Genomic DNA, 27,387 nt, shown 5'->3' on the forward strand with positions numbered 1-27,387 from the left:
CCGGCCTGCAGAAATATTTTTTAAAATTAACTGGGCATGGTGGCACACCTGCAGTCCCCGCTACTCAGGAGGCTGAGGTGAAAGGATCCCTTGAGCCCAGGAAGTTGAGATGACAGAGAGAGAGATCTTGTCTCAAAAAAATTTTTTTTATTTTTGTAAAATGCACATGAAGTGAAATGTACCATCTTAACTATTTTTTAAATGCACAGTTCAATGGCATTAAGTACATTTACGTTGTTGTAAAACCGTCGCCACTATCCATCTCCAGAACTTTATCACCACCCCAAACTGAAACCCCACACCCCTTAAACAATACCTTCCTACTCCCCCTCCTTCCAGCAACTGGCAGCCACCATCCATCCTATGCCAGGTGCCTCATTTAAGAGGAATCATACAATATTCGTCCTTTTGTATCTGGCTTATTTTGTTTAGCATAATGTCTTCAGGGTTTATCCATGTTACAGGCTGCAGATCTAGTTACTTTTAGCTGATAATTTCTATTGTAATCTATGTGACTTTTATCAGCATCATCCATTCTACTGTGTCAAATGTGTATTTTTTTCTTTGTTGATATTTACTTGATTTCTTTCCTTAATTCTGCCAGCTCTCTTTTCTTCGCCAGCTTTGATCACTTATATCTCCTTGTTTTTGTTATTTCTTTTAAAATGGTATATCGAAATGGCATTGATTCTTGGAGTATCTGTCCCTTGTTTGTCAAGTTTTCTTTTTTCTTTTATTTTTGTATTATCTGGTTTGCATCTTTTGTTGGATTCTGTCTGCTTTTCACTCCTCTTACATCAGGGTACTTTTATCTGGAGCTGAAGGTGAATTCTTGACTCAACTCACTGTGTTTATCTTGGCTTTCTTTCACTGACCTCTTAAATATAAGCTGCCTGGTTGGATGTTGTCATTGGTTTGCAATCTCTCTTTAGTTCTGTGCCTTCTTTAGTGAATAGAGGGGTATGACCTGAATTAATAGGTAGTTGAGTGTCTCAGTTTGGTTACGTTGTCTCAGAATATTTTTCATGCAGAATCCGGTGACTTATCTACCATAGAGGCACACACAGGTCCATGGGAGGAGGTCTCCCCTGAGACTTGAGCTATTTCCTCTCCATTTCACAGACAAACAGGTCATTCTGGTTGAAAGCAACCATGTCACACGGCGTTTTAATTTGATAGTCATCTTTTGTTGATCTTTGCTTAAATAGCTTTAGCCCACCGTTGCATAGTTGGTTTTCAGGCTGTAGTTTCTTTCCTCTGTGAAGGTTTGAGGTTTATTCCTTCATTACCCTTTTGTTTTACTTTAAAAAATTTTAAAAAACAAAGCAAACAAACAAACAAAAAACAGCCAGGCGTGGTGGCTCACGCCTGTAATCCCAGCACTTTGGGAGTCTGAGGCGGGCGGATCACCTGAGGTCAGGATTTCGAGACCAGCTTGGCCAACATGGGGAAACCCGGTCTCTACTAAAATTACAAAAAATCAGCTGGGCATGGTGGCGGCCACCTGTAATCCCAGCTACTCGGGAGGCTGAGGCAGGAGAATCGCTTGAACCCGGGAGGTGGAAGTGGCAGTGAGCCGAGATCCTGCCACTGCACTCCAGCCTGGCAACAGAGTGAGACTCTGTCTCAAAAACAACAGCAACAACAACAACAAACTGCCTCTGCCTGAGACTCAGAGAAATGAATATTAGCTCTAAGGGTTTTTTTGTTTTGTTTTTTGTTTGTTTTGTTTTTATTTTGAGACACTGCACTGTAGTGCAGTGGCGTGATCACAGCTCACTGCAGCCTTGACTTCCTGGGCTCAAGTGATCCTCCCACCTCAGCCTCCCAAGTACCTGGGACTAAAGGCATGAGCCACCTTTTTCTTTTTTTGTGGAGATGGGGTTTCACTGTACTGCCCAGGCTGGTCTTGAACTCCTGCACTCAAGCCATCCTGCTGCCTTGACCTCCCAAAGTGTTGGGATTACAGGCGTGAGCCACCATGCACAGCCTGGCCTAAGTTTTATTGTGTCTGACAATGGAACACAATGATTATTAGGACAGGCTCTGGAGTCAGAGTGCCTAAGTTCTAGTATTGGCTTTGCCACCTATCAGCTCACGACCATGTACAATTTATTTAATTTCACTGGGACACAATTTCCTCATCCTTGAAATGGGGCTAAGAGTATTACCTACTTCAGGCACAGTGGTTCACGCCTGTAATCCCAGCACTTTGAGAGGCCGAAGCGGGTGGATCACGAGGTCAGGAGATCGAGACCATCCTGGCTAACATGGTGAAACCCTGTCTCCACTAAAATACAAAAAAATTAGCCGGGCGTGGTGGCAGGTGCCTGTAGTTCCAGCTACTCGGGAGGCTGAGGCAGGGGAATTGCTTACACCTGGGAGATGGAGGTTGAAGTGAGCTGAGATTGTGCCACTCCACTCCGGCCTAGGCGACAGAGCAAGACTCCGTCTCAAGAAAAAAAAAAAAAGAGTACTACCTTCTTCAGGGTTGATATGATTAAATGAACTAATATAAATGAAATACTTAGAGCAAATCCTGGCTCAATAGTTGTTAGCCATTATTATTCTATTTCTTGTAGTCTAAGTTAGGGATGATTGTTCATCTCCTCGACCATCTTTTTTTTTTGAGACAGAGCTCTGCTCTGTTGCCCAGGCTGGAGTGCAGTGGTGCAATCTCAGCTCATTGCAACCTCCGCCTCCTGGGTTCGACTCTCGGGTTCGAGCAATTCTCCTGCCTTAGCCTCCCGAGTAGCTGGGATCCTCAACCATCTTTACTAGAAGTTCTTGAGGAATAAATACAATAATGTCTGGAAAACCCATGACACAGTGCTTGACACATAATAAGCCCTCAAAACATTTTTTTTTTTTTTTTTTTTGAGATGCAGTTTCACTCTTGTCGCCCAGGCTGGAGTGCAATGGCATGATCTTGGCTCACTGCAACCTCCACCTCCCAGGTTCAAGCGATTATCTTGCCTCAGCCTCCCGAGTAGCTGGGATAACAGGCGCCTGCCACTGCACCCAGCTAATTTTTGTATTTTTAGTAGAGATGGGATTTCACCATGTTGGCCAGGCTGGTCTCGAACTCTTGACCTCATGATCCACCCGCCTCAGCCTCCCAAAGTGCTGGGATTACAGGCATGAGCCAGCGCGCCTGGCCTCAAAACATTTGTTGCATGTTAAGTAATGAGTATCCCTGCCTTTGTGGCTCAGGAAGAGGAAGGGTGCAGTGAGGGATGGAGGTTGGGGAGAGAGGCTGCCCAAGAGTTTATCTTTGCTGTGGGATATAGGTCCCCCTTCCTCCCATTCAAGTACCTCTATATGCTTACCATCAGCAAATCAAAGATAAGAAAGACAGGAGCCTACAGCCTTAGAGTGCTCCCAACACCTCTTTCCTCACTTGGATTCTAAATATTGAAAAGTAATTGTATTAAGCAAACAAAAGGCAAGTGATTATACACTTTAACGCATTTCCTAAACTAAACAATATTCATACATTTCTAGCTACTGACAAGGCAGATGTACAAACATGCCTTGAATTATCTCAAACTAATCTGCCCAGGTTTATGATGGGCTAAAGGTTAACATGATTCTCAAGAAATCCCAAGAACGATGTGGTATTTATGGCACACACCAGTTACTCTCCCCAAGATAAGCTGCTGACTTTACAGTGGGTCCACATTTCCTGCCTTGCCTACAGCTCTTGCTACCAAAGGATCAAATAAGACCCTTGACTTGGCTGCACTCTGTGCATGATGGGGTGTTGCTGCACACATGCAAGGGGCCTTCCGAACTGTCTTCTGGTTGGTGTGTGGTATAAGGGTTTGGAGAATTTCATGCATCCCAGTTGTAGGAAGTGCATCTCAATATGCTAGGTCATAGGTGACCACTGTCTCCATTATTCTCTCAATGCATGGTCTTCCAACCAGTTAGGATTAGGTTCTGTTACAAGTGGCAGAAACACCAAAATAACAGTGGCTTAAAGAGGGTAAAAATTTGCTTTATTCTCAAGTGAAAGTATGAGTGGACAGTCCAGGACTGCCTCATCAGAGACCTGCTCCTTTCATCTCATTACCATTCTCAACATGTGGCTACCACTTCATGACTCAAGATGGCTGCTTCAACTTGAGCCATCCCATCTTGTTTCCAGTCAGCAGGCAGGAGAAAAGGGGAGGAGCAGGGCATGCCCCTCCCTTGAAAGACGGTTTATGCAATTTCCTACAAATTACACAAAACATTTACATATACATCCCAGAGCACAGCCAACTGGCCACACCCAGTTGGAAGGGAGGCTTAGATTCACGGTTTTCGTTCGTTTGTTTTTTTTGAGATGGAGTCTCCCTCTGTTGCCCAGGCTGGAGTGCATTGGTACTATCTCAGCTCACTGCAGCCTCTGTCTTCTGGTTTCAAGCAATTCTCCTGCCTCAGCCTCCCGAGTGTCTGGGACTACAGGTGTACACCACCGTGCCCAGCTAATTTTTTTATTTTTAGTAAAGATGAGTTCTTGCTATGTTGCCCAGGCTGGTCTCAAACTCCTGAGCTCAAGTGATCTGCCCACCTCGGCCTCCCAAAGTGCTGGGACTACAGGTGTGAGCCACCACACGCAGCCCATTATACCATGTGTCTTGTTAAAACTCAGGGCCCTCATTATTAAAGAAGAAAAGGTGGTGAACGTCCAGGAACAATAAGCAGTGTCTGCCGGTCTTTCATCTCTGCATCTCCCCACACATAGACTCTTTTCTCTGTAGACCAGCCTTCTCTGTTCAGAGTTTATGACCCCTCACACTTTCCAGGGTGGCCATGATGTCAGCTCTTAGCCCAATTCCACAGGTCTGTTCAGTTCCTAAGCAGCACATAGCGCAGCCAGCTAAGCCCCTGAGTCTCAAGTGCAAATTCTTAGGAGAGAACATTTAATTGTTTCTGCTTGGGTCAGGTGATCACCTCCTTAGCTCTGAATCAGTCATCTGTGGCAGGGATCTCCCTTCTAGGATAGGATGGAGCAACTTCTCTAGAAAAGAGATGTAAGCGGGAGGAAGTGATGGGTGTCTGTTAAGTCCTCCTTCTGAACTTACCCCTGTCACAACACCCATCCTGTTGGATGCAGTTGTTGGGTGCTTGTCCTTAGAGCAGGATGCATTTTCTCTGTATCCTTAACTCAGAGTCTAGCAACTACCTGGCACACTATAAATGAATAATCTGATTTTATCCTCAGCTTTACAGAGGTTGAATACCTGCCTAAATTTATATAGTTAAGAGGTTGGGCATGGTGGCTCATGCCTATAATCTCAGCAATTTGGGAGGCTGAGGCAGGAGGGTTGCTTGAGGTCAGGAGTTTAAGACCAGCCTGGGCAACATAGTGATACTTCATCTCTACTAAAAATTAAGAAAATTATCTGAGCATGGTGGTACATACCTGTAGTCCCAGCTACTCAGAAGGCTGAGATGGGAGGATTGCTTGAGCCCAGGAGGTCGAGGCTGCAGTGAGCCGTGATCCCACCACTGTACTCCAGTCTGGGCATCAGAGAGAGACCCTGTCTCAAAAAAAAAAAAAAAAAAAGGCATCAGAGAATTACCTGGCCAGTTACTGTTTGTGAACCCCATTGTTGAGCACTTGGGTCTGCTGTACCCCTCTCCAGGACTGCAGAGAATCTCCCCCAGATGTGGCTCAAGAGGGCCCCAGACTGGAAGACATTGGCCGCACCACTCAGAGTCCATTTCCTGCCTCGGCCTTATTGCCAAGGCCAGTGTCTCCCCACGGCTCCAAGCTGGGCCCCTTTGGAGAGATCCCAGCCTGACTATGCCTTTACCAAAGCTGGTCTCTAGATGCAGGGGCACTCTAGGAGGTGGGCTGAGTAATGAGGCAAAGCTGGGAAGCAGGGTCTCCATAGCCATACACCCTGCGCTGCTCTCAGAGGTGGATCCAGCCACAGAGAAGAGCTGACATCTTCTCCTCTATCATATTCCTACTCCCTAGCCCCCAATCCCTTTCCCCCTGCCTCCTCCGAGTCCCTTCATGCCTCCCCGTGCCTGTTCTCTCAAGCCATCTGTACCTGCAGGCCTCGAATCCTCTGTGGCAGTCCCGGGGCTCCACCACTGTATCTTCAGGAGGCCGTTTCCGCTGCCCATCTTGCAGGCATGAGGTTGTCCTGGACAGACACGGTGTCTACGGCCTGCAGCGAAACCTGCTAGTGGAGAACATTATTGACATTTACAAGCAGGAGTCGTCCAGGTGAGCCACCAAGGTCTCTTGCCTCTCTATATGTCAGGGCTTGGGACATAGCCAAGGAACCCATCAGAGCCAGAAGGGAGAGACTGAAACCGTCAACCCACCTGTTCTGTCTAGAGACAATAGGACTGGATCCGGAGAGGGATTGCCTCAGGCCTCCCAGAGAGGGCAGTCCCTGATTCCCTAGCCAGTACTTCACTCCTACCCTCTCCTCCTGGGAGAGGCTGGCAGTCCACCAGCAAGATCCTCACCAACCCTCCAAGACTTCCTGTCCTGTGGGACTTCCCTGCCCCCCGAAATACAGATTATTCTTGGATCCAGGCCTTCTCTATCTCTTAGCTCCTTCTATTCCCCAAACTCAGAGCTCTGTAGAAGTACTCCCCAGTTCAGCCACAGCACTAGCTGCAGGGATGGAGAAGGTGGTGGTGGTTGGTGGAGGCTGAAGAGAAGGTGTTCCTAGGACCCTTCATGCTTAAGGTCCACCTCCCCCTGCCCACTCCTCTCTAGGCCACTGCACTCCAAGGCTGAGCAGCACCTCATGTGCGAGGAGCATGAAGAGGAGAAGATCAATATCTACTGCCTGAGCTGTGAGGTGCCCACCTGCTCTCTCTGCAAGGTCTTCGGTGCCCACAAGGACTGTGAGGTGGCCCCACTGCCCACCATTTACAAACGCCAGAAGGTATCAAACAGGGGAGGGAGTAGATGTGTGGGAGATGGGGGCTTAGGACAGGGTCTCAGTGTCAGCCTCTTACTCCACTTATCTTTTGTTTATTTCTTTATTTATTTAGAGACAGGATCTCACTCTGTTGCCCAGGCTGGAGTACAGTGACACAAACACAACTTACTGCAGCCTTGATCTCCTGAGCTCAAGTGATCCTCCCGTCTTAGCCTCCCAGAACACTAAGATTATAGATGTGAGGCACTGCACTCAGCCCTATCTATTATCTATCTATCTATCTATCTATCTATCTATCTATCTATCTATCTATTTTGAGATGGAGTCTCACACTGTCACCCAGGCTGCAGTGTAGTGGTGCAATCTTGGCTCACAGCAACCTCAGCTTCCCGGGTTCAAGCCGTTCTTATGCCTCAGCCTTCCACGTACCTGGGATTACAGGTGTGTGCCACCACGCCCAGTTTTTTTTTTTTTTTTTTTTTTTTTTTTTTTTTTTTTTTTTTGATTCCTGGCTTCATGTGATCTGCCCACCTTGGCCTCCCAAAGTGCTGGAATTACAGGTGTGAACCACTGTGCTCAGTTCCATTCATTTATTTTTGAAGAGATGTGGGGATCTCTGTCGCCCAGGCTGGGATGCACTGCTATGATTGTGATTCACTGCAGCAGCCTTGAACTCCTGGGCTCACGTGATCCCTACCACCTCAGTCTCCTGAGTAGCTGGAACTACAGGCATGTGCCGCCATGCCCAGCTAATTTATTTATTTATTTATTTATTTGAGACAGAGTTTCACTCTTGTTGCCCAGGCTGGAGTGCAGTGACACAATCTCGGCTCACTGTAACCTCTGCCTCCCAGGTTCAAGCGATTCTCCTGCCTCAGCCTACTGAGTAGCTGGGATTATAGGTACCTACCACCATGTCCAGCTAATTTTTTGTATTTTTAGTAGAGATGGGGCTTCACCATGTTGGCCAGGCTGGTCTGGAACTCCTGACCTTAGGTGATCCAACCACCTTGGCCTCCCAAATGCTGGGATTTCAGGCTGAACCCCCGCACCCGACCCTAATTTTTTTATTTTTACATAGAGACAGGGTCTCAGGCAGGGCACAGTGGCTCACACTTGTAATCCTTTGGGAGGATACTACTACTAATAAATAGTAGTAGTAGTAGTAGTACTAATAATACTTTCGAAGAAGGAGGTAGGGGATTGTTTGAGTCCAGGAGTTCAAGACCAGCCTGGGCTGTGTAACACAGTGAGACCCTTGTCTCTACAAAAAATTAGCTGGGCATGGTGGCATGCCTGTAGTCCCAGCTACTCAGGAGGCTGAGGTGAGAGGATCACTTGAGCCCAGGAGGTTGAGGCTGCAGTGAGCCGTGATTGAACCACTGCACTCCAGCCTGGGTGGCAGAGTGAGACCTTGTCTCAAAAACAAAAATAAAATATTAAAAAGAGACAAGATCACACTGTGTTGCCCAGGCTTGTTTTGAATTCCTGGGCTCAAGCCATCCTCCTGCCTCTGTTAGAGGAAAGAGGTCTTGATTCAGACCCCAAGACGGGGTTATTGGATGTTGTGCAAGAAAGAATTCAGGGCTAGTCCATAGAGTAAAGTGAAAGCAAGTTTATTAGGAAAGTAAAGGAATAAGACAATGGTCACTCTATAGACAGACCAGCCCCTAGGGCTGCTGGTTGCCCTTTCTTTTTAGACAGAGTTTCGCTCTTGTCACCCGGGCTGGAGTGCAATGGCGCGATCTCAGCTCACTACAACCTCCGCCTCCCAGGTTCAAGTGATTCTCCTGCCACAGCCTCCCAAGTAGCTGGGATTACAGGTGCCCGCCACCATGCCTGGCTAATTTTTGTATTTTTAGTAGAGACAGGGTTTTACCATGTTGGCCAGGCTGGTCTGAAACTCCTGAACTCAGGTGATCCACCCTCCTCGGCTTCCCAAAGTGCTGGGATTATAGGCATGAGCTACCGGGTCCAGCCTGTTTGCCCATTTTTATGGTTATTTCTTGATGATATGCTAAACAAGAGGTAGATTATTCATGCCTTCCCTTTTTAGAACATATAGGGTAACTTCCTGATGTTGCCTTGGCATTAGTAAACTGTCATGGCGCTAATGGGAGTGTAGCAGTGAGGACCCCCAGAGGTCACTCTCATTGGCGTCTTGGTTTTGGTGGGTTTTGGCCGGCTTCCTTACTGCAACCTGTTTTATCAGCAAGGTCTGTATGACCTGTATCTTGTGCCGATCTCCTATCTCATCCTATGACTTAGAATGCCTTAACCATTTGGGAATGCAGCCCAGTAGGTCTCAACCTCATTTTACCCAGCCCCATTCAAGATGGAGTTGCTCTGGTTCAAACGCCCCTGACACCTCAGCCTCCCAAAGTGTTGCTCCACTTAGTTTTAAAGTCAAGCAGTCCGGGCGGGGTGGCTCACGCCTGTAATCACAGCACTTTGAGAGGCGGAGGCGGGTGGATCACCTGCGGTCAAGAGTTAGAGACCAGCCTGACCAACATGATGAAACCCCGTCTCTACTAAAAATACAAAAATTAGCCAGGCGTGATGGCATGTGCCTGTAATCCCAGCTACTTGGGAGGCTGAGACAGGAGAATTGCTTGAACCCGGGAGGTGGAGGTTGCAGCAAGCTGAGATCGCGCTATTGCATTCCAGCCTGGGCAACAAGAGCAAAACTCCGTCTAAAAATAAATAGCCCAGGCGCGGTGGCTCACACCTGTAATCCCAGCACTTTGGGAGGCCGAAGTGGGTAGATCACGAGGTCAGGAGATTGGGACCATCCTGGCTAACATGGTGAAACCCCGTCTCTACTAAAACTACAAAAAATTAGCCAGGTGTGGTGGTGGGTGCCTGTAGTCCCAGCTACTCGGGAGGCTGAGGCAGAAGAATTGTTTGAACCTGGGAGGCAGAGCTTGCAGTGAGCCAAGATCGCGCCACTGCACTCTAGTCTGGGCGACAGAGCAAGACTCCGTCTAAAAATAATAATAATAATAATAAAATAAATAAATAAATAAATAAATAAATAAAAATAAGATCAAGTGGATTAAGCCAGGCGCAGTGGCTCATGCCTGTAATCCCAGCACTTTGGGAGGCCAAGGTGAGTGGATCACCTGAGGTCAGGAGTTCCAGACCAGCCTGGCCAACATGGTGAAACCCTTTCTCTACTAAAAATACAAAATTAGCTGGCATGGTGGCGGGCGCCTGTAATCCCAGCTACTTGGGAGGCTGAGGCAGGAGAATCACTTGAACTCTAGAGGCGGAGGTTACAGTGAGCTGAGATTGCGCCATTGCACTCCAGCCTAGGCAAAAAGAGTGAAACTCTGTCTCGAAAATAAAATAAAATAATAAAATAAAAGTCAAGCAGATTGGAGTGAAAGTCCTAGCTCTGTGCTTGACTCGGTATGTGACCTAGTTATGTTACTGGACCTTTGTGGCCCTCACTTTCCTCATATGTAAAATGAGGGTGAAAATGCCTACTTGTGAAAGTAGCTATGAGGATAAAATTCGATAATGGATGAAAGCAGAGACTTCAGTATGGTGGGCTAGATACTCGCAGGGTCCTCTCACTATCACACAACTAGATTCTGTGTGAAAAAGAATTTTCAAATTATATTGCTTGGCATATAGAAGCAAAGGAAATCAGTGGGGGTGGGGAGGGGCGAAAAGAAAAGGCTGTGGCAAGCACAGAAAAGACATCATTTCCCAGAGGACCAGTGCTGGCAATGTCACTGAGCTAGAGAGACCAGACTATACCTCCAAACCCCTAAAAGAGGGGTACCTGCAGCTAAGATTCCAGAGACCTGGCTGGGTGCTGTGGCTCACGCCTGTAATCTCAACACTTTGGGAGGCTGAGGTGGGCAGATCACTAGGGCAGGAGTTCGAGACCAGCCTGGCCTACATGGTGAAACCCCGTCTTTACCAAAGATACCAAAAATTAGCTGGGCGTGGTTGCAGGCCCTGTAATCCTAGCTACTCGGGAGGCTGAGGCAGGAGAATCGCCTGAACCTGGGAAGCCGAGGTTGCAGTGAGCTGAGATAACGTCATTGCACTCCAGCCTGGGCAACAGGGCAAAAGGTTCCGGAGGCTGCAGGTTAAACTAGGATCCTGGGAACTAAAGCAGTAAATTGCGCCACCTGGCTTTCAACAGAGGCAAATGCAAATACTGCCTGGAGGAGAATATGCTCAATTTAGGCCCGTAGGTATTCCCTAGATTAATTAATATCAACAAAATATTGTCTCACAATTGAAGGTGCACAGAGAAACGTAATCCATGAGTGAAGTCAGCAGAAACAAAAATTACAGATTTAAGACACCCCCCAAAAGGAACTGAGATATTGGAATTATTAAATAATTGGAAGTCACTATGAATCAAATGCTTTTTAAAACAAGATGAAAAATGTAAAAAACCAAACAATAATAGAATACCAAAAAACAACCATGTAGCTGGGTGTGGTGGCTCACATCGGTAATCCCGACACTTTGGGAGGCTGAGGTGGGAGGATCACTTAAGCCCAGGAGCTGGAGACCAGCCTGGGGAAATGTTGAAACCCTGTCTATAAAAAAAATGCAAAAAATTAGCTGGACGTGGTGGCATGCACCTGTAGTCCCAGCTACCTGGGAGGCTGAGGTGGGAGGATCACCTGAGCCTGGAAGGTCGAGGATGCAGTGAGCTGAGATTGAGCCACTGCACTCCAGCCTGGGAGACAGTGAGACAGTGAGACCTTATCTCCAAATATATACTAGTATAAATACTAGTATAATATATATAACATAAAAATTATATATAACATAGTATAAAACATATATACTTAATATATTATATATAATACCCTAAAATAAAACATTTAACAGATGGCTGGGCCATGGGTGCGGAACCGTAAACCCAGTGACTAAGGGAGCGGCTGAGGGCAGGAGGAATAGGGCCTGGAGTTTGAGACTAGGCTGGGCGACAGAGTGAAGACGCTCCGCATCTCTAAAAAAAATTTTTTTTTGAGAACAGAGTCTCCTCTGTCGGTCCAGGCCTGGGTGGGCAGTGCAGGATCTCGGCCTCGCTGGCAAGCTCTGGCCTCCTGAGTTCACACCATTCTCCTGCCTCAGCCCCCCGAGTAGCTGGGACTACAGGCGCCCACCACCACACCTGGCTAATTTTTTGTATTTTTAGTAGAGACGGGTTTCACTGTGTTAGCCAGGATGGTCTTGATCTCCTGACCTCGTGATCCACCCACCTTGGCCTCCCATAGTGCTGAGATTACAGGCGTGAGCCACTGCACCCGGCCTAAAAAATTTTTTAGTTGTAATTAGTTGGGAGTGGTGTCGTGTGCCTGTAATCCCAGCTACTCTGGAGGCTGAGGCAGGAGAATGGTGAGAACCCAGGAGGCGGAGCTTGCAGTGAGCTGAGATCACACAATTGCACTCCAGCCTGGGTGACAGAGCAAGAATTTGTCTCAAAAAAAAAAAAAAAAAAAAATCAACAGATGAATTAAATGATAGATTTGTCTGAAAACAGAACTAGTGAATAGCATGAGAGGACTAAAAGAAAAACAGAATGTGCAGTTCTGGGAGATGAGAAGGCTGAGAGTGAGAAGGTCTAACGGGTCTAATCAGATTCCCAGAATGAGAGGATAAAGAGAATAGAGAAAAGGCAGTATTATGCAGATGGATAATTGTGAAGAATTTCTCAGAATTGACGCAGGAAACGAATCTACAGATAAAGCATCTAGCCCAGTGCCTACTCTCTGGTGGATGTTTGGAGACTGTCTGTTCCTTCCCCACTTAGTGGTGGAGGGCTTCTCACCACCTCCTTCCAGAATCCCTAGAATGTGCTTCTGTACCTTTTGATGGTTCAAACCTTCTAGATTGCTGTAGATGCCCTCATGGGGGGTGGGGTGGAGGGGCCAGCCCTCTCCTAGGCAACCCTGGCTGGGGTGAGGGGTATAGCTCTAGGTCAGGTCCCAGCTCTAAGTGCTAACCTGTGTGTGTATCAGAGTGAGCTCAGCGATGGCATCGCGATGCTAGTGGCAGGCAATGACCGTGTGCAAGCAGTCATCACGCAGATGGAGGAGGTGTGCCAGACCATCGAGGTGAGCCTGGGCTGGAGGGCGGGGGGAACAGCAACTGGCTGGCCTGCGGACCCCGGGCTCCCAAGAGAACTGCTTCTCTCTGACCTCTGGCCAAACTGGTCCAAAAGTTTCTGGGGTCCTGGGAGTGGTGGGAGGTGCTTTTGCCAGGCTGCTGGGTGCTCATTCCAGCTTTGCCGCAAAACTTTAATCCAATTATTTAACTTCTCTGTGCTTTGATTTTGTTTAACCTCATAAAACAGTGATGATGATAATGGTACAACAGCTACCTCATGGGTTCTTTTTGAGAATTAAATGGAATAATGCAAATAAAAACTAGGGCTAGGGATATAGACAACACTCAGTGAAGCTACTTTAAAGCATTGTGTTTTTATTATGGAAAAGATCTGGGCTGGATTCTGGCTCAGCCACTAACGCACAGTGTCACTATGGGGGGGTCACTTTCTGTGTTGGTTCTCTGTGAGTACCCTGTGCTTTCCCAGCCACCGGGTCTCAGCCACGCCTTCCCTCAGCCTTGCTCCCCATCTTTTAGGACAATAGCCGGAGGCAGAAGCAGTTGTTAAACCAGAGGTTTGAGAGCCTGTGCGCAGTGCTGGAGGAGCGCAAGGGCGAGCTGCTGCAGGCGCTGGCCCGGGAGCAAGAGGAGAAGCTGCAGCGCGTCCGCGGCCTCATCCGTCAGTATGGCGACCACCTGGAGGCCTCCTCTAAGCTGGTGGAGTCCGCCATTCAGTCCATGGAAGAGCCACAGATGGCGCTCTACCTCCAGGTGGGTCCTAGGGGAGGGTAGCAGTGCCGCACAGTGGCTGGAGTTGGGGCCTTGGTACCTGGAGACCCAGGTTCAAGTCTTGTCTCTTGCACCTGTTTGCCACTACGACCGTGGGCAAGTCACCCCCTCTGAGTTCGTTTTCTACTTAACGATTGGGATGTGCCTTCCCACCTGCCCCACAGGACTGTGGTGAGAATCAGAAATGGGACTTTGCCCGGGTTGGCCCGGTGCTTACTCTCACCCTCCTTTTCTTCCCTGCAGCAGGCCAAGGAGCTGATCAATAAGTGAGTAGGCACAGCGGGAAGGGAAAGGAGGGGGCTGCGCTGCTCCACTGGCTGGGGGCGGGGCCTGAGGGTGCTGGGGCATTGCCAGCTGAGTCCGTGTGGCCACCGCAGGGTCGGGGCCATGTCGAAGGTGGAGCTGGCAGGGCGGCCGGAGCCAGGCTATGAGAGCATGGAGCAATTCACCGTGAGCGTGGAGCACGTGGCCGAAATGCTGCGGACCATCGACTTCCAGCCGGGTGAGGGAGGTGGCCGAGGGCCGCTGGGACTAGGGTTCGGACCTTCTGTGTGGGAGGTGAGGAGGGCACGATGGCCGGAAAGGCAGGGACTCCACCTCACCAGGCCTTCCTTGGGCCCAGGCGCTTCCGGGGAGGAAGAAGATGAGGAGGTGGCCCTGGACGGAGACGAGGGCAGCGCGGGGCCAGAGGAAGAGCGGCCGGATGGGCCTTAAGGTGAGAGCGGCCCGAGGGGCTTGGGGTGGGGCCTGGCTGGTGTGCTCGCGCCCCTCCCCAGTGATTGTCCTCCCTGCGGGTCGCATGGAGCCCCCATTCGTCGGTGCCACCCAACCCGGGAGCCACAAAGGACGGAAAAATACACTTTCCTCCTCACCCGCCCTTCCTCGGGGTGCTGGGAGGCAGGCAAGGCAGGCTGAGTAGAGGAGAAACCCACGTGGCGGAGGACGGAGTGAGCGGGGCTCGAGCTGCCTGGCGCCTTCGCAGCACCAGCCCACCGAGCCTTCTTTCCAGGGCACAGGCCTGCGCCGACCCTACCCTGCTCGAGAGCCGGCCCTAGGGTCGGGGAGGATCTGCGCAGAGACCGCGGCGTCGCCCAAATCGGCGCCCGCCCCAGGAGGATCTCAATAAAGAACTCGAGCGTCCCAGACCCGTATCTCCTTTCGCTGCCCAATCCCGCAGCCTCGGCTTAGGAGGCCACCCGCCCGCCATCCTGCCCTTCCCAGAACCTGAGACCATCCGGGGGGCGGAAGCCAAATGAACCCCTGTTGGGCACCTCTGTGATGCCAGGAGCGAAATGGTGAGCCCAGCGCCCTGGGAAAATGGTCGAGGGCGGGGCGGTGGTGCCGGGACCTCTGAGGTCCTGGGGATTTGGGTTCCCCTGGGGTTCACAGGCACCTGGCTGACCTGGCCGAAAGCCGTTCTCCTGGAGCCCCCCACAGCATTTTGTTCCCCTCCCGCTGGCCCGGGGACCCCACCTTCCCACGGGTTCCCACGCTGCTGTGACTGCCCTGCCCCCACGACAGAAGCCAACGGGTCTTCAGTACTTTTATTAAAAAATAGTCAAGCAGAGAGTGCCCTGGTGGCTCTGCCCCTCATCCCAACCCTGGGGTGGGGGAAAGGGGTCAAAGTTTTCGCGGCCACAAACCGGGCCATCACTTGCCCACCGAGTCGAATATGATGCGGTTCTGCTCGGCGCGCTCCCGCTGGTTCTGCATCCGCGCCAGCTCCAGCAGGGTCCGCAGCAAGTGAAAGGTGAGGTCAATAGACAGAGGAGGGTTGTCCCGCCGCAGCCGCTCGGCTGCCGTCCCGGGTCCCCATCGGCCGGGCCCCGCGCGGCGCGGGAAGTGCTCCGCGAGCAGCAAGAGGAGCGCGCGGGCCCCGCCGCCCTGGTTCCGTGCCCCGGGGCTCCAGCGCAGACTCGGGTCCTGGACCCCGGCCGCCTCGGGGCTCCTCTGGCTGTTCCCAGGGCACAGCTGTAGCAGGAGCAGCAGCGCGGCCAGCAGCGCCGCGCATCCCGCCTGCCTCATGGTGCCGCCGGCCCTGGACACACAGGGGCAGCGCAGGGTGAGGTGCGCCTGGGGCAGCTGTAGGAGGCCGCTCCCCTCCCCACGCTCGCCCGGCGGCCCTTCTGGCCGCCGCCCAATGCCCGCAGCCTGCCCTCCAGCCCCGGCCACTGCGCCAGTGCTGTTCCATCCCTTCCACCCAGCTTCCCTCCCGAAGGAGCGCGGTGGCTGAGCTGAGCGGAGTCCTGGTGCTGGGGGAGGCTGGGTGGACGCTCTGAGCCACTCACAGGTTGTCGGCGAGCGTTTGTACGGTCCAAGATTGAGCTCCAGTCTCTGTCCCTCCGGGCGGGCCGAAGGCTCTTTGGGGAACACAGGGTCTGTCCCGGGACTGCCGCCAGCCTTATATAGCGACAGGACAGCTCCGACTGACGTCAGCGAAGAACATGCACTGATTGTAGAAGCAATGACAGCCACAGCTTCGAGTCTGGCGGCTGGCGGGCCCCGGAGGGGCGCACCTCCCGACACGAGCCTTCGTACCCCTGGGGCTAGCGAGGGAAGCAGGAGAGCGAGAAGCCGGCTGGGGAGAAAGGACTGCTCTGGGACCCACGGGAGTCCCTCGCCCTGCTTAGAACAGCCAGCAGTGACTAGGGCCGTCACCAGACCAGACTAGTCCGGGTCGCGTGTTCTGACACACGAAAGGGAGGCGGGACCGTGGGGGCTGTCCATGGTGCTGACCTCGTCCTCTGCCTCTAGAAGTGGCCAGAGATGTTGTGAGAACGCTATACTGCTGCAAACCACTGCCTCGCCGCAGCTATCAGTTTTGCAAATGCAGGCATCAGGAGTCCACCGCTGGCACTCAGCCAACACAGTGGGACCCATTGAGAGGCAGTCTGCCACAACCAAAGTCTCCCAGCATTCTCATCTTTTTCCAGCCCCAAGATCCAAATTCTAGGGCTGTCTGACACAGGCACCATGTAACAGAGGGTCTCTGGCCTCCAAGTGCGTTTAGACCACAAATATGGCCCATCTGCTTTTGAGTTTGTCCAAAGTGGTAGTTTAGCAAAGTTCCGTTTCTCTCCTGGGAATCATAGCAGCAGTATTACTCTGCCCATGAGCAGTAAAGAAATATGGGTTCAAGTTTCTGCTAACTCCTGGTGTGGGCAGGTCACCTCCCTTCTACCAACCTCAGGGTTCTCAGTTGTAAAAGACTGGGTTTGGCCAGGCATGGTGGCTCACGCCTGTAATCCCAACACTTTGGGAGGCCGAGGCAGGTGGATCACGAGGTCAGTAGTTCGAGATCAGCCTGGCCAATATGGGAAAACCCCATCTCTACTAAAAATACAAAAATTAGCTGGGTGTGGCGGTGTGCACCTATAGTCCCAGCTCCTCAGGAGAATCATCTGAACCTAGGAGGCGGAAGCTGCAGTGAGCCGAGATTGTGCCATTGCACTCCAGCCTGGGAGACAGAGCAAGACTCCATCTCAAAAAAAAAAAAAAAAAAAAAAAAAAAGATTGGGCTTGGTGGTCTCTTGGCCTCTTTCCAGCTCTAGAAATGACTCCCCATTACCACTGCAGATTCCAGATTACATGTTTAATAACATATTTACTGAGGCATCATATAAAGGGTTCCGGGGGTCTCTAAAGAGCTGGAGCTACAAGGCTAGGCAGGGTTAGAGTAACAAATGTGTCTATGAAGAGTGGGGATGAGTGGCATTTGCTGGGATATGGGTGTAAAGTTGATAAGGTCATGAAAGTTCAACAGATATTTATGGAGTGCCTAGTATGTGGTGGGAATAAGACTATTACCAAGGGCTCTAAAGCAGTCAGTGTACATTTTAGAGTGAAGGGAGCATTGAAGGGTGCTAGTCCTCTTAAGTTCTGACCGGCAACCCAACCCCGTGGAAACTGGTGTGCCCACTTTAGGAAGTTGTCTGACCGTTCCAGGGCCAAGCTGCATCACTGCAAGGTGGAAACGATGGAGTGAGGCCAGCTTAGAGCCGATGTGCCTTCCAGGACAGGTAGGAGTTCCAGATAACAGCAACACATTGGACAACGGCCAACCTAAGGAACAGGAATAACATGGTGAAGAGGAGGAAAGCTAAGCAGTGAGCAAAGGCTGGAGATGAGAGCATGAAATGGAAAAGGAGGGATCATGTCAGAAGATTGGCAGGTTTAGGTCTCTTTCCTTCAGCGACTTTTTTTTTGAGATGGAGTCTCCTCTGTCGCCCAGGCTGGAGTGCAGTAGTGCGATCCTGGCTCACTGCCTCCCGGGTTCAATCAATTCTCCTACCTCAGCCTCCCAAGTAGCTGGGACTACAGGTGTGCTCCACCACACCTGGCTAATTTTTGTATTTTTAGTAGAGACAGGGTTTCACCATGCTGGCCAGGCTGGTCTCAAACACCTGACCTCAAGTGATCTACCCACCTCGGCCTCCCAAAGTGCTGGGATTACAGGTGTGAGCCACTGCGCCCAGCCCCTTCAGTGCCCTGTGAAGGGCCTGTGTGGCTTGAACTAAAGGACAACTGGCTCAAATTCTAGTGCCATCCCAGAGCTCTGTTTCCTGGCTGAGAGCCTCAAAGGCTAAATATTTAGTGGCTCTCTTGCCACATGTAGCTCTGTTAATCACAGAAAGGGCCCCTATCTGTCCTGTACCAGCTGAGACTTCATCTTCCAAAATGTATGGACTACCATATAAAGTAGCATCTTTTTGTTTTAAATTAACCTTGCTCTGGTTTCAAAGAGTGTTGCAAAGGACCCTAATGTTTAGGATTTGGTTCCTAAGTCTGTATTCCTTTTTTGTTTTCTGTATTTTTTTTTTTTTAAATGGAGTCTCACTCTGTTGCCCAGGTTGGAGTGTGGTGGTGCAATCTTGGCTCACTGCAACCTCTGCATCCCGGGTTCAAGCAATTCTCCTGCCTCAGCCTCCCGAGTAGCTGGGACTACAGGCACCTGCTACCACGCCCAGCTAATTTTTGTATTTTTAGTAGAGACAGGGTTTCACCATATTGGTCAGGCTGGTCTCGAATTCCTGGCCTTGTGATCCACCCGCCTCAGCCTCCCAAAGTGTTGGGATTACAAGCATGAGCCACTGTGCCCAGCCTTTTTTTTTTTTTTTTTTTTGGAGACGGTCTCACTCTGTCACCAGGCTCTGAAATGCAGTGGCACAATCTTGGCTCACAGCAACCTCCATCTCTCGGGCTCAAGTGATCCTCCCACCTCAGCCTCCCGAGTAGCTGGGACTACAGGCATATGTTACCATGTGCCTGGCTAATTTTTTGTATTTTCTGTAGAGATGAGGTCTCACTATATTGCCTAGGCTGGTGTCAAACTCCTAGACCCAAGCAAACCTCTTGCCTCAGCCCCCCAAAGTGCTAGAATTACAGGTGTGAGCCACCATGCCCAGCCAGTCTGTATTCGTTTTAGCTATGTTATTCATGTACATTTTGGCCATGTTCCCTCTGAAGAATTCCATATTTTCCCCTGTTCCCACGATCCCTCACCTCCAAGCATTTGAACCACACATCTTCAGTTCCACTATCTTTTTGGGTGCAGTTCAGCAACTGTCTTTATCGTGAGTGTCTGGCCAGGCTTCTACTTGGCTTTCTGGTCTACCTCTCTGTCCAACCTAGGCTGCAGCACCCCAGCCACTGTCCCTCCAGATACGCCATCAAAGGCGGAGCCCCAGGTGGGATGGAGACAAGGGTGGTAGAAGCAGGATCCTCCCTAGGGAGATGAAGAAGGTCAGTGGGCAGACACTCTGGGACGGTTTCTGGAAATGGCAAGACATCTGAATAACACGCTTGGGAATCTGAGGAACTCTGATCAGGGCTCAGTGTTCCAGTTGGGGGTCTAAGGTAGCTCAAGGTTGAAATGAGAATCATTTTGTCTCCAACTGTTGGTAACGTGGGTCTTCCTTGATGGGTGGGGTAGGGGTGCGACATACCTGTAATGAAGGGGGACCAGGTAGAAGTTGGCTAACTGCACAGCAGGCCATAGCTGCAAGAGAGAAGGTAAAGGTTGGATGGCTGCCCCACCACCTGACCCCAGACTCACTGTCTTGCCTGGCCCTACCCCAACTTCTGCACGTAAGAAAAAGGTGAACAATTGGGTGATGGCTTCCCTATTTATGGTGCCCATCCTGGGAATGAAAGAGTAATCCCAACGGAAGGGCTTCCCATGTCAGGAGGACCCCCAATCCCAGGACAGTTCTAGACTTAAGGAAGCAGAAGAACAAGCAGTTGAGGTGTCAACTCTTACATAGTAGTTGGTGATAAGGGCATCAGGATAATCCTGGGGAGACAGAGAAGGAACAAATTAACACTTGCACCTCCAAGCAGCTCCTACTTCCCAGTGTGAATGACAGACTTGGGTTCAAAGAGCACATTCCTGCACCATAACCCTCAGCTCCTCTCCTTCATGGCCTGGGACTCTACCTGCACTTACCCCCTTTTTTATCCCTGTAAAACCTGTCTCCTTCCCTTGGGCTGTCAGCCTGCTAGCCAGAGACATTCTCCACACCTGCCCAGCTCACCCGCTGTAGTTTGGCCCAGTTGTCCTTGGCTGACAGTCCATTGAGTGCCCCTACCAGTGGGAGAAAGCAGCCTAGAAAACACGGGGCAAAGGCCCCCTAGGGAAGAGAAATGAAAGTCCTATGAGTGCTGAAATCCCCACCTACCCCCAACACAGCTCACCCTCCCCACTCCATTCTCCTGCTCACCTGATCCAACATCATCTTTTTCAGTGCATCCACCTTGGTGGTGCCAGGGATGAACCGATCCAAAACCTTGTACCAGCCTCCTACCACAGGGCCCTGGAAGTAAACCCCAGATAGCAGCAGGCTGCAGTGAGGGAGCACTAGGCCTCTACCTCACTAAGCTCCCCGCCCCAAGTATCAGAAACCCTTAGGGGAAGTGGCAGGTTGGCTTAGGTGTGACAGTCCAAGGGAAGCCAAAGGATGACAAAGAACTAAGACTACTGTTGAGTCCACTGAAGCCCTGCTGAGGGGAGCACTTACCACAAAGCCACAGCCCAGGGACATCATGGTCAGAGTCCGGCCTCTCTGGTGTTCCTGCAGACCCCGCCTCTCCACCAGCTGCTGTGAGATAATGTCACCCAGGCCCATCAGGGACCCTATGCAGGGTACACAGGTGTTGTCAGGACATCTCCTGGGATGGGCTGCCATTCCAAGGAAGGAGGGACATCTGCTTACCTCCACTGAGGCTCTGGTACTCTCATCCCCAGGGCTTCATTCTGGAAACAAATGACTAGTCCCTTCCTGCTGCCTCAAAGCCCTCATCTCCCCAAGGATGGTGACACCTCATGTGTATCCTGTCAGAACTGGGATGAGCAGGCCCAGGAACTTTGCATTGAGCAGTAAAGGGAAGTCAGAGTCAGAAAATAAAGAGAGAGGAAGAATTTAAGGCCACAGGGCTGAGAACCACAGACTGTCAGAATCAAAAGGGGCTTTAAGATAATTTAATGCAAACCGCTTATTTTAGAGGTATGGAAACGAAGTCCAGGATCCCACATAACCAGTAAGTGCAGGGCCAGTGCAAGAACCAGGTGGCTGGATTCCTAGACACTTCTTTCTAGGACACAGCACAATGAATAAATCATGTGTAGAACGGTAGGAAACCCTGTTTTCTCCCCTGATTCCAATGCAGGACCCTGCATTGGAATGAACAGCTTTCACCTTGGTCTAAGAGCCAACAGCTTTCACCTTGGTCTAAGAGATCTCTATTTGTGGAGAACAGCAAAAATAACTTTTTTTTTAGACTGAGTCTCGCTCTGTCGTCCAGGCTGGAGTGCAATGGCATGATCTTGGCTCACTGCAACCTCTGCCTCCCGGATTCAAGAGATTCCCCTGCTTCAGCCTCTCAAGTGACTAGGACTACAGGCACCCGCCACCATGCCTGGCTATTTTTTGTGTTTTTAGTAGAGATGGGGTTTCGCCATGTTGGCCAGGCTGATCTTGAACCCCTGACCTCAGGTGATCTGCTCACCTTGGCTTCTCAAAGGGCTGAGATTACAGCCATGAGCCACTGTACCTGGCCAGAATAACTCTTTTTCTAAAACAAGAGTGCTGGTCTGGAATTGTGGCTTACACCTGTAATCCCGGCACTCTGGGAGGCTGAGGCAGGAGGATTGCTTGAGCCCAGGAGTTTGAGTCCAGTCTGGGCAATATAGCAAGACCTGACTTCTACAATTTTTTTTTTAAAATAATTAGTTGGGCATGGTGGCACGTGCCTGTAGTCCCAGCTACTCAGGAGGCTGAGGTGGGAGGATCGCTTGAGCCCAGGAGGTCGAGGCTGCAGTGATCACGCCATCACACTGCTGCCTGGGCGACAGAGCAAGACTCTATCTCAAAAAGAAAAAATAACATAAAAGAAGAGTGCTCAAATGGTCATAAGCAGGAAGATGACTGGTTGAGCTGATAAGAGTCCCCACAAGAAAGAGTCTTGGCCACCTCTTAGCACAATCAATCAGCTAAACCGAGATTTCCTCCATTCACAACCTTAGATCAAGTTGGCAATTAATATAGTGGTCATTTCCCCCCCAGGACTCTGCACCTGCTTCCCTTTCCCTAACTGCACAGATACCCAGCTCCAAGCAGCCCTATTTAGACACCCACACCCAGAAACTATGACAGAAATCATCACTGTTTACAGAGCCCCCAGTCCGTTATGGTGGCTTGATGGTTTCTAGCAAATACACACTTACCAGGCCACTTGGGAGTGACCGTATGATTTCCGGCTCGCCTGTCTATCTCACTGAGTAATGAGAGCCCCCCATCCAAACCTGTAGTCACACTGTCCCTGTGCCCTCAATTAGCACTGGGCAAACACATCCTTCTGCCCCATTCCTTGGCCCGGAGCTGGCTCTGACGTCCATGCTGACTGCACACTCACTGCTGCGCTCCTCCTCCACACCCTCTGCCCGGCCCTGCCCCTGAGCAGCCTAGTCAGTGGCAGCTGGGTATGGCTGAGAGCTGGGGCTGGGGCTAGGCACCCATGCCTCACCTGGGCTACTGGCCATGGAGCAGCTCTGGGTACCCCCAATCCTGTCTTGTCTCTCCCTGAAACTCCCAAAGTGGTGGGGGTCTTCCAGAACACTGCGAGACATGACCTCCCAGAGTCAAGGATAGAATCCCAGACACCTTTGTTATCCCATCCCCCCACCATACAGCTAAGCAAGCCCCCGGTAAGTGCTCAGAAAATAAAGGGAAAACATCAAATGTACTGCTCCAAACAGCAGGACGACTCTGAGAAAGGGCCTGAAGAACTCATAAGTCTCCCAAAGGTCCAAGTCGGGTAGAAGGTGCAAGGACGTCTGGGGGAACTGCAGGTTTGCTCCCACCCCCAAGCAATCAGCACTGGGTTCCCTATCCCTCCAGTCAGGGACAAGCTGCTGCTGCTGCAGCCCTGAAGAAAGGGAAGAGTGCTGCCGAGAAGGCCAGGGGATGGTGAGGCAGAAAAGGCAGTTATTTCTGAAATGAAGGGACCAACAGTGTAATGGTCTACTTTGGTAAGGTGTTTACAAAGGGCTCTTACACATTTAATCCTCACAAAAGATCTGGGAGGTAGGTGGTCACACCCCCATTCATTCATTCATTCACTTATTTTTGAGATGAAGTCTCGTTCTGTCGCCCAGGCTGGAGTGCAGTGGTACAATCTCGGCTCACTGCAACCTCTGCCTTCCTGGTTCAAGCAATTCTCCTGCCTCAGCCTCCTGAGTAGCTGGGATTACAGGTGCCCACCACCACACCTGGCTGATTTTTGTAGTTTTAGTAGAGATGGGGTTTCACCATTTCACTATGTTGGCCAGGTTGGTCTCGAACTCCTGACCCCAAGTGATCTGCCCGCCTCGGCCTCCCAAAGTGTTGGGATTACAGGTGTGAGCCACTGCACCCGGCCTACACCCCCCATTTAATCATGAGTCTTTGAGAGATGAGGTGGCTTGGTAAGGAGTGCAGTTGGGACTGAACCCAGTCCTGTCAAGGAGGAGGACCAGGGAGGCCAGGGTATTCCTAGCATGGGCTGAGATGGGCTCAGAGGTCAGTAGCACCAGGAGGCCCTTGTGGCTGCTCCCCTGCTAGGTGTTCCTACCCACGTGAGGCCCCAAAGGGCCTGCATATCAAAGACGTTCCCTAGACTAATGCACTTCCTCTGTCTTTACTCCCCCAAATTCCATCACTCTGCTCCTTGTCACCTCGTGGGGATGGCAGGCAGCAATATTCCTGGGAAAGAAACAGAGAAGTGTGTGTGTGTTTTCACTCTTCATGACTTGCCAACAGTCACACAACAAGCTAGAGGCAGAGCTTGAATGAAAAGCCAGGTCCCTGACTTCTAGCCCCATAGTTCTGGAAGCCTGCAGCCTTGGAGAAAGATGGATTCAAGTCCCCCAAACTTGCCCATCAAGCCTGAGGGACTACTAAGTGACAGGGCAGCAGTAGGGTGAGTAGGTGGTGTGTAGATATGCAGTCCCTGACAGTTTATTTCAGAAGAGTGGTGCCCAGGGATTCCTTTGCCCACAGGTATCAGGCCTCCTGTGCCTGCAGCAACTCCAAGGTGGTATAAGGCTTTAGAGCATAGAGCAAGCCTGCTTTTCCAGCCCAAGTGACCCTTTGGGCAGGAAGAACCCAGACATTCAGATTCCTCACCCCATCTTCCCCAACCTAGAGCCCAAACAGATCCAAACCACCCCAGCCTCTGAGAGATCTCCTGGATATATTTGGTTGGTCTGGACTCTCCAGTGCTCTGGGCCCACTCCCCTTGGACTTGTTTCTAGGGAGTTGGGACTGGAGGCCTGCAAACACATAATGGCCAGAGGCCTGATGGGCAGGGCGAGGGGCTGCTGGGCAGTGATGCCCAATGACAGGCTGGGCATGGAGCCCAGCGAGCAGATGCTGGCGCAGGTGTGACATCATGCCCCTGGGTAGGTGCCAGTTCTCATGCCGTCACTCCCCACCAGATCCAGAGGCCGGGGGAAGGGAGCCTGCCACTGAGCAGATTGATCTGGGACCACTTCCTGTCCACTAGAGGAAAAGCCCCAACTTCCACACCCTCTTCCCAGGAATGGGTGGGGTAAATTCCCTACTTCTCCTATTTTATTCCTCTACTGACTTTTGTGGCTTTTGAGTCTCATGCGCAGAAGACAGAGGGGCAAGAAGTGGTTTCTTGGAATGAGGAGCAGGAAGCATGTCCTTCAGTCCAGGAGGCCTGGGTCGGCAGGTAAAGCTACTGGCATGAGGCCAGCAGTGCTGCCTTCCTCCTCAGAAGTCACCAAACATTAGTTAGCTGCCTAGGGTAGGGGCTCAGTCTGGCACAGAGCCCAGAGGGAGTGGAAGCCCAGCAGTGGGAGGGGAGAGTGGATCCTCTGGGATTATTCTGAATGCTCTCTCATTTCTGGCCTGAACCCATCCTACTGCTAGAAAATGAGACAAAATGGGTAGTTTTGCAGCTTGTCACGTATCTAAGCTCAGATCAGCTGGGGCTGCACTCAGCATCTGGAGGCTGCAGTAGTCTCAAGTGCATGGCAGCGTGGCGGGCAGTGCCCTAGGTTATAACGCCAGCTCAACCACGGACTATCTGAGACCTCAGTGCATGACACTCCCACTCCTGCCTCAGTTTCCTTCTCTGCAGTCTCACAGGCTGGACTAGATGGTCTGTAAGGTCTATTGAGCTCTCACACCCTAGCTTAATTCAGACTCCAGGGAAACCAGTATCTGTAGGAGCTCAGCTGCTCCCACAGCAGGACCGAGTAGACTAAGATGGATGAAGCTCGGCCCTGGGCCCACTGGGGAGTGGAAAGGCCCTCAAAGAAGGAAGGGATAAGGCTGACTCAAACTCTATAGAACATGCAGCAACCCTTTCCCCAGGCTACCCTGTTCCGGACTCTGGCTTGGCCAAAACTGGTATACCAGACATTTCTTTTGAATCATTTCGAATGTTCTTGATTCACCTATTTCTTACTCCAGACATTACTCTAGTAATGACAGATTCTTGCTTCAGGCCTGTGCCACACCTGGACCTTTGCTATTGATGGCTTCAGTGACTATGCATATGCAAACTAGCAGCGGAGGGGAGTTATTCCATGAGGTGAATTTTTTTTTTTTTTTTTTTGAGATGGAGTCTCGCTGTTGCCCAGGCTGGAGTGCAGTGGCACGATCTCAGCTCACTGCAACCTCTGCCTTGCAGGTTCAAGCAATTCTCCTGTCTTGGCCTCCTGAGTAGCTGGGACTACAGGCACCTGCCACCAAGCCCAGCTAATTTTTGTATTTTTAGTAGAGATGGGGTTTCACCTTGTTGGTCAGGCTGGTCTTGAACTCCTGACCTCAGGTGATCTACCCACCTCAGCCTTCCAAAGTGCAGGGATTATAGGATTACAGGCGTGAGCCACTGCGCCTGGCCTTTTTTTTTTTTTTTTTTTTTGAGATGGAGTCTCACTCTGTTGCCCAGGCTGGAGTTCAGTGGCATGATCTTGGTTCATTGCAACCTCTACCTCCTGGGTTCAAGCAATTCTCCTGCCTCAGCCTCCTGAGTAGCTGGGATTACAGGCATGCACCACCATGCCCAGCTAATTTTTGTATTTTTAGTACAAATGGGACTTCACCATGTTGGCCAGGCTGGTCTCAAATTCCTGACCTCAAGTGATCTGCCCGTCTTGGCCTCCCAAAGTGCTGGCGAGCCACCATACCCAGCCGGGGGTGAGTCTTTGGAATCTTTGACCAATGTGGGATGGGAGTGGTAGATAAAGGTTTCTTCTTTTCTCTAGAAATAGCTATTCATCCAGACAGTCCTAAGGAGTATTTTTCTTTCCTTTTTTTTTTTTTTTTTGAGATGGAGTCTCGTTCTGTCACCCAGGCTGGAGTGCAGTGGTGCGATCTCAGCTCACTGCAACCTCCACCTCCCAGGCTCAAGCAATTCTCCTGCCTCAGCCTCCTGAGTAGCTAGGATTACAGGGGCCCGCCACCATGCCCAGCTAATTTTTGTATTTCCAGTGGAGATGGGGTTTCACCATGTTGGCCAGGTTGGTCTCAAACTTCCAACCTCAGGTGATCCGCCCACCTCAGCCTCCCAAAGTGCTGGGATTACAGGTGTGAGCCACCATGCCCAGCCACTTTAAGGAGTATTTCAAAAAGCTTCTCCGTTCCAAGGGACTGAGCAACAGCTGCCCTTAGCAGGGGCTTGTTCAATAATACACCCTTATAGTGGCTCTCCATCTTTCCCTCAATGGGATCATTTCCTACTCCCTAACAAGGTATCTGCACATAAGCTTCAGGCTCTGCTTTCTGGAACCCAAGGCTAAGATGGTTATCTATGTTCAGATTATGGCAAGTGGAACAAACCTAACCCAAACGCCACTATAAAAAGAATACAGCTTGGGCAATATGGCAAAACCCCATCTCTACCAAAAAACAAAAGAAATTAGCTGGCATGGCGGTGCAAGCCTGCAGTCCCAATTACTCAGGAGGCTAAGGCAGAGGATCCTCTGTTGCCCAGGCTGGAGTGCAGTGGCACAGTCACAGTTCAGGATGGGATCATGCCACTGCACTCCAGCCTGGGCAAAAGAGCAAGACCCTGTCTCAAATAATAATAATAATAATAAATA

At 50.7% G+C, this 27,387-nt stretch overlaps 3 protein-coding genes across 12 annotated transcripts in view; 1 reads left to right on the plus strand and 2 right to left on the minus strand.

The window, feature by feature from the left end:
• TRIM54 (tripartite motif containing 54) overlaps window positions 1-15,342 on the plus strand; it is a 25,511-nt gene extending 10,169 nt beyond the window's left edge. Inside the window, exons 2-9 of one of the 2 annotated variants that reach the window (XM_017876943.1) lie at window positions 6,057-6,229; window positions 6,734-6,905; window positions 12,899-12,994; window positions 13,524-13,757; window positions 14,019-14,041; window positions 14,153-14,277; window positions 14,398-14,490; window positions 14,785-15,342. In XM_017876943.1, coding sequence (XP_017732432.1) covers window positions 6,057-6,229; window positions 6,734-6,905; window positions 12,899-12,994; window positions 13,524-13,757; window positions 14,019-14,041; window positions 14,153-14,277; window positions 14,398-14,489 — 915 coding nt within the window. In that variant the 3' untranslated portion in view covers window position 14,490; window positions 14,785-15,342. The remainder of the gene's footprint in view (window positions 1-6,056; window positions 6,230-6,733; window positions 6,906-12,898; window positions 12,995-13,523; window positions 13,758-14,018; window positions 14,042-14,152; window positions 14,278-14,397; window positions 14,491-14,784) is intronic. The other variant, XM_017876944.1, reaches the window with a different exon arrangement.
• On the minus strand, window positions 15,305-17,141 carry UCN (urocortin). 2 transcript variants are annotated; one of them, XM_017876946.1, is made up of 2 exons: window positions 16,064-17,141; window positions 15,305-15,813 (listed from the first exon to the last, which is right to left on the minus strand). In XM_017876946.1, exon 2 carries the CDS (start codon window positions 15,798-15,800, stop codon window positions 15,426-15,428), a length of 375 nt encoding a protein of 124 aa, XP_017732435.1. In that variant the 5' UTR covers window positions 15,801-15,813; window positions 16,064-17,141; the 3' UTR covers window positions 15,305-15,425. The 2 variants fall into 2 exon arrangements, with proteins under 2 accessions (XP_017732435.1, XP_017732434.1); XM_017876945.1 differs by having other exon boundaries at window positions 15,306-16,430.
• A 211-nt stretch (window positions 17,142-17,352) lies between these two features.
• MPV17 (mitochondrial inner membrane protein MPV17) overlaps window positions 17,353-27,387 on the minus strand; it is a 14,487-nt gene continuing 4,452 nt past the window's right edge. The window contains exons 2-8 of one of the 8 annotated variants that reach the window (XM_017876955.1): window positions 20,987-21,027; window positions 20,792-20,907; window positions 20,495-20,587; window positions 20,309-20,404; window positions 20,035-20,067; window positions 19,721-19,773; window positions 17,353-17,837 (exon numbers count right to left, since the gene is read on the minus strand). In XM_017876955.1, coding sequence (XP_017732444.1) covers window positions 17,768-17,837; window positions 19,721-19,773; window positions 20,035-20,067; window positions 20,309-20,404; window positions 20,495-20,587; window positions 20,792-20,899 — 453 coding nt within the window. In that variant the 5' untranslated portion in view covers window positions 20,900-20,907; window positions 20,987-21,027 and the 3' untranslated portion in view covers window positions 17,353-17,767. Of the gene's footprint in view, window positions 17,838-19,720; window positions 19,774-20,034; window positions 20,068-20,308; window positions 20,405-20,494; window positions 20,588-20,791; window positions 20,953-20,980; window positions 21,028-23,622; window positions 24,014-27,387 lie in introns of those variants that run through there. The other 7 variants (XM_017876949.1, XM_017876947.1, XM_017876951.1 and 4 more) reach the window with 7 other exon arrangements.

The sequence above is a fragment of the Rhinopithecus bieti genome, unplaced genomic scaffold (genome assembly GCF_001698545.2).
Source record: "Rhinopithecus bieti isolate Rb0 unplaced genomic scaffold, ASM169854v2 scaffold_7681, whole genome shotgun sequence".
Taxonomy (NCBI): Eukaryota; Metazoa; Chordata; class Mammalia; order Primates; family Cercopithecidae; genus Rhinopithecus; species Rhinopithecus bieti.

Bases quoted from the DNA above. Each gene is read 5' to 3' on its own strand.
- UCN (XM_017876946.1), bottom strand. From the start codon at position 15,800: ATGAGGCAGGCGGGATGCGCGGCGCTGCTGGCCGCGCTGCTGCTCCTG.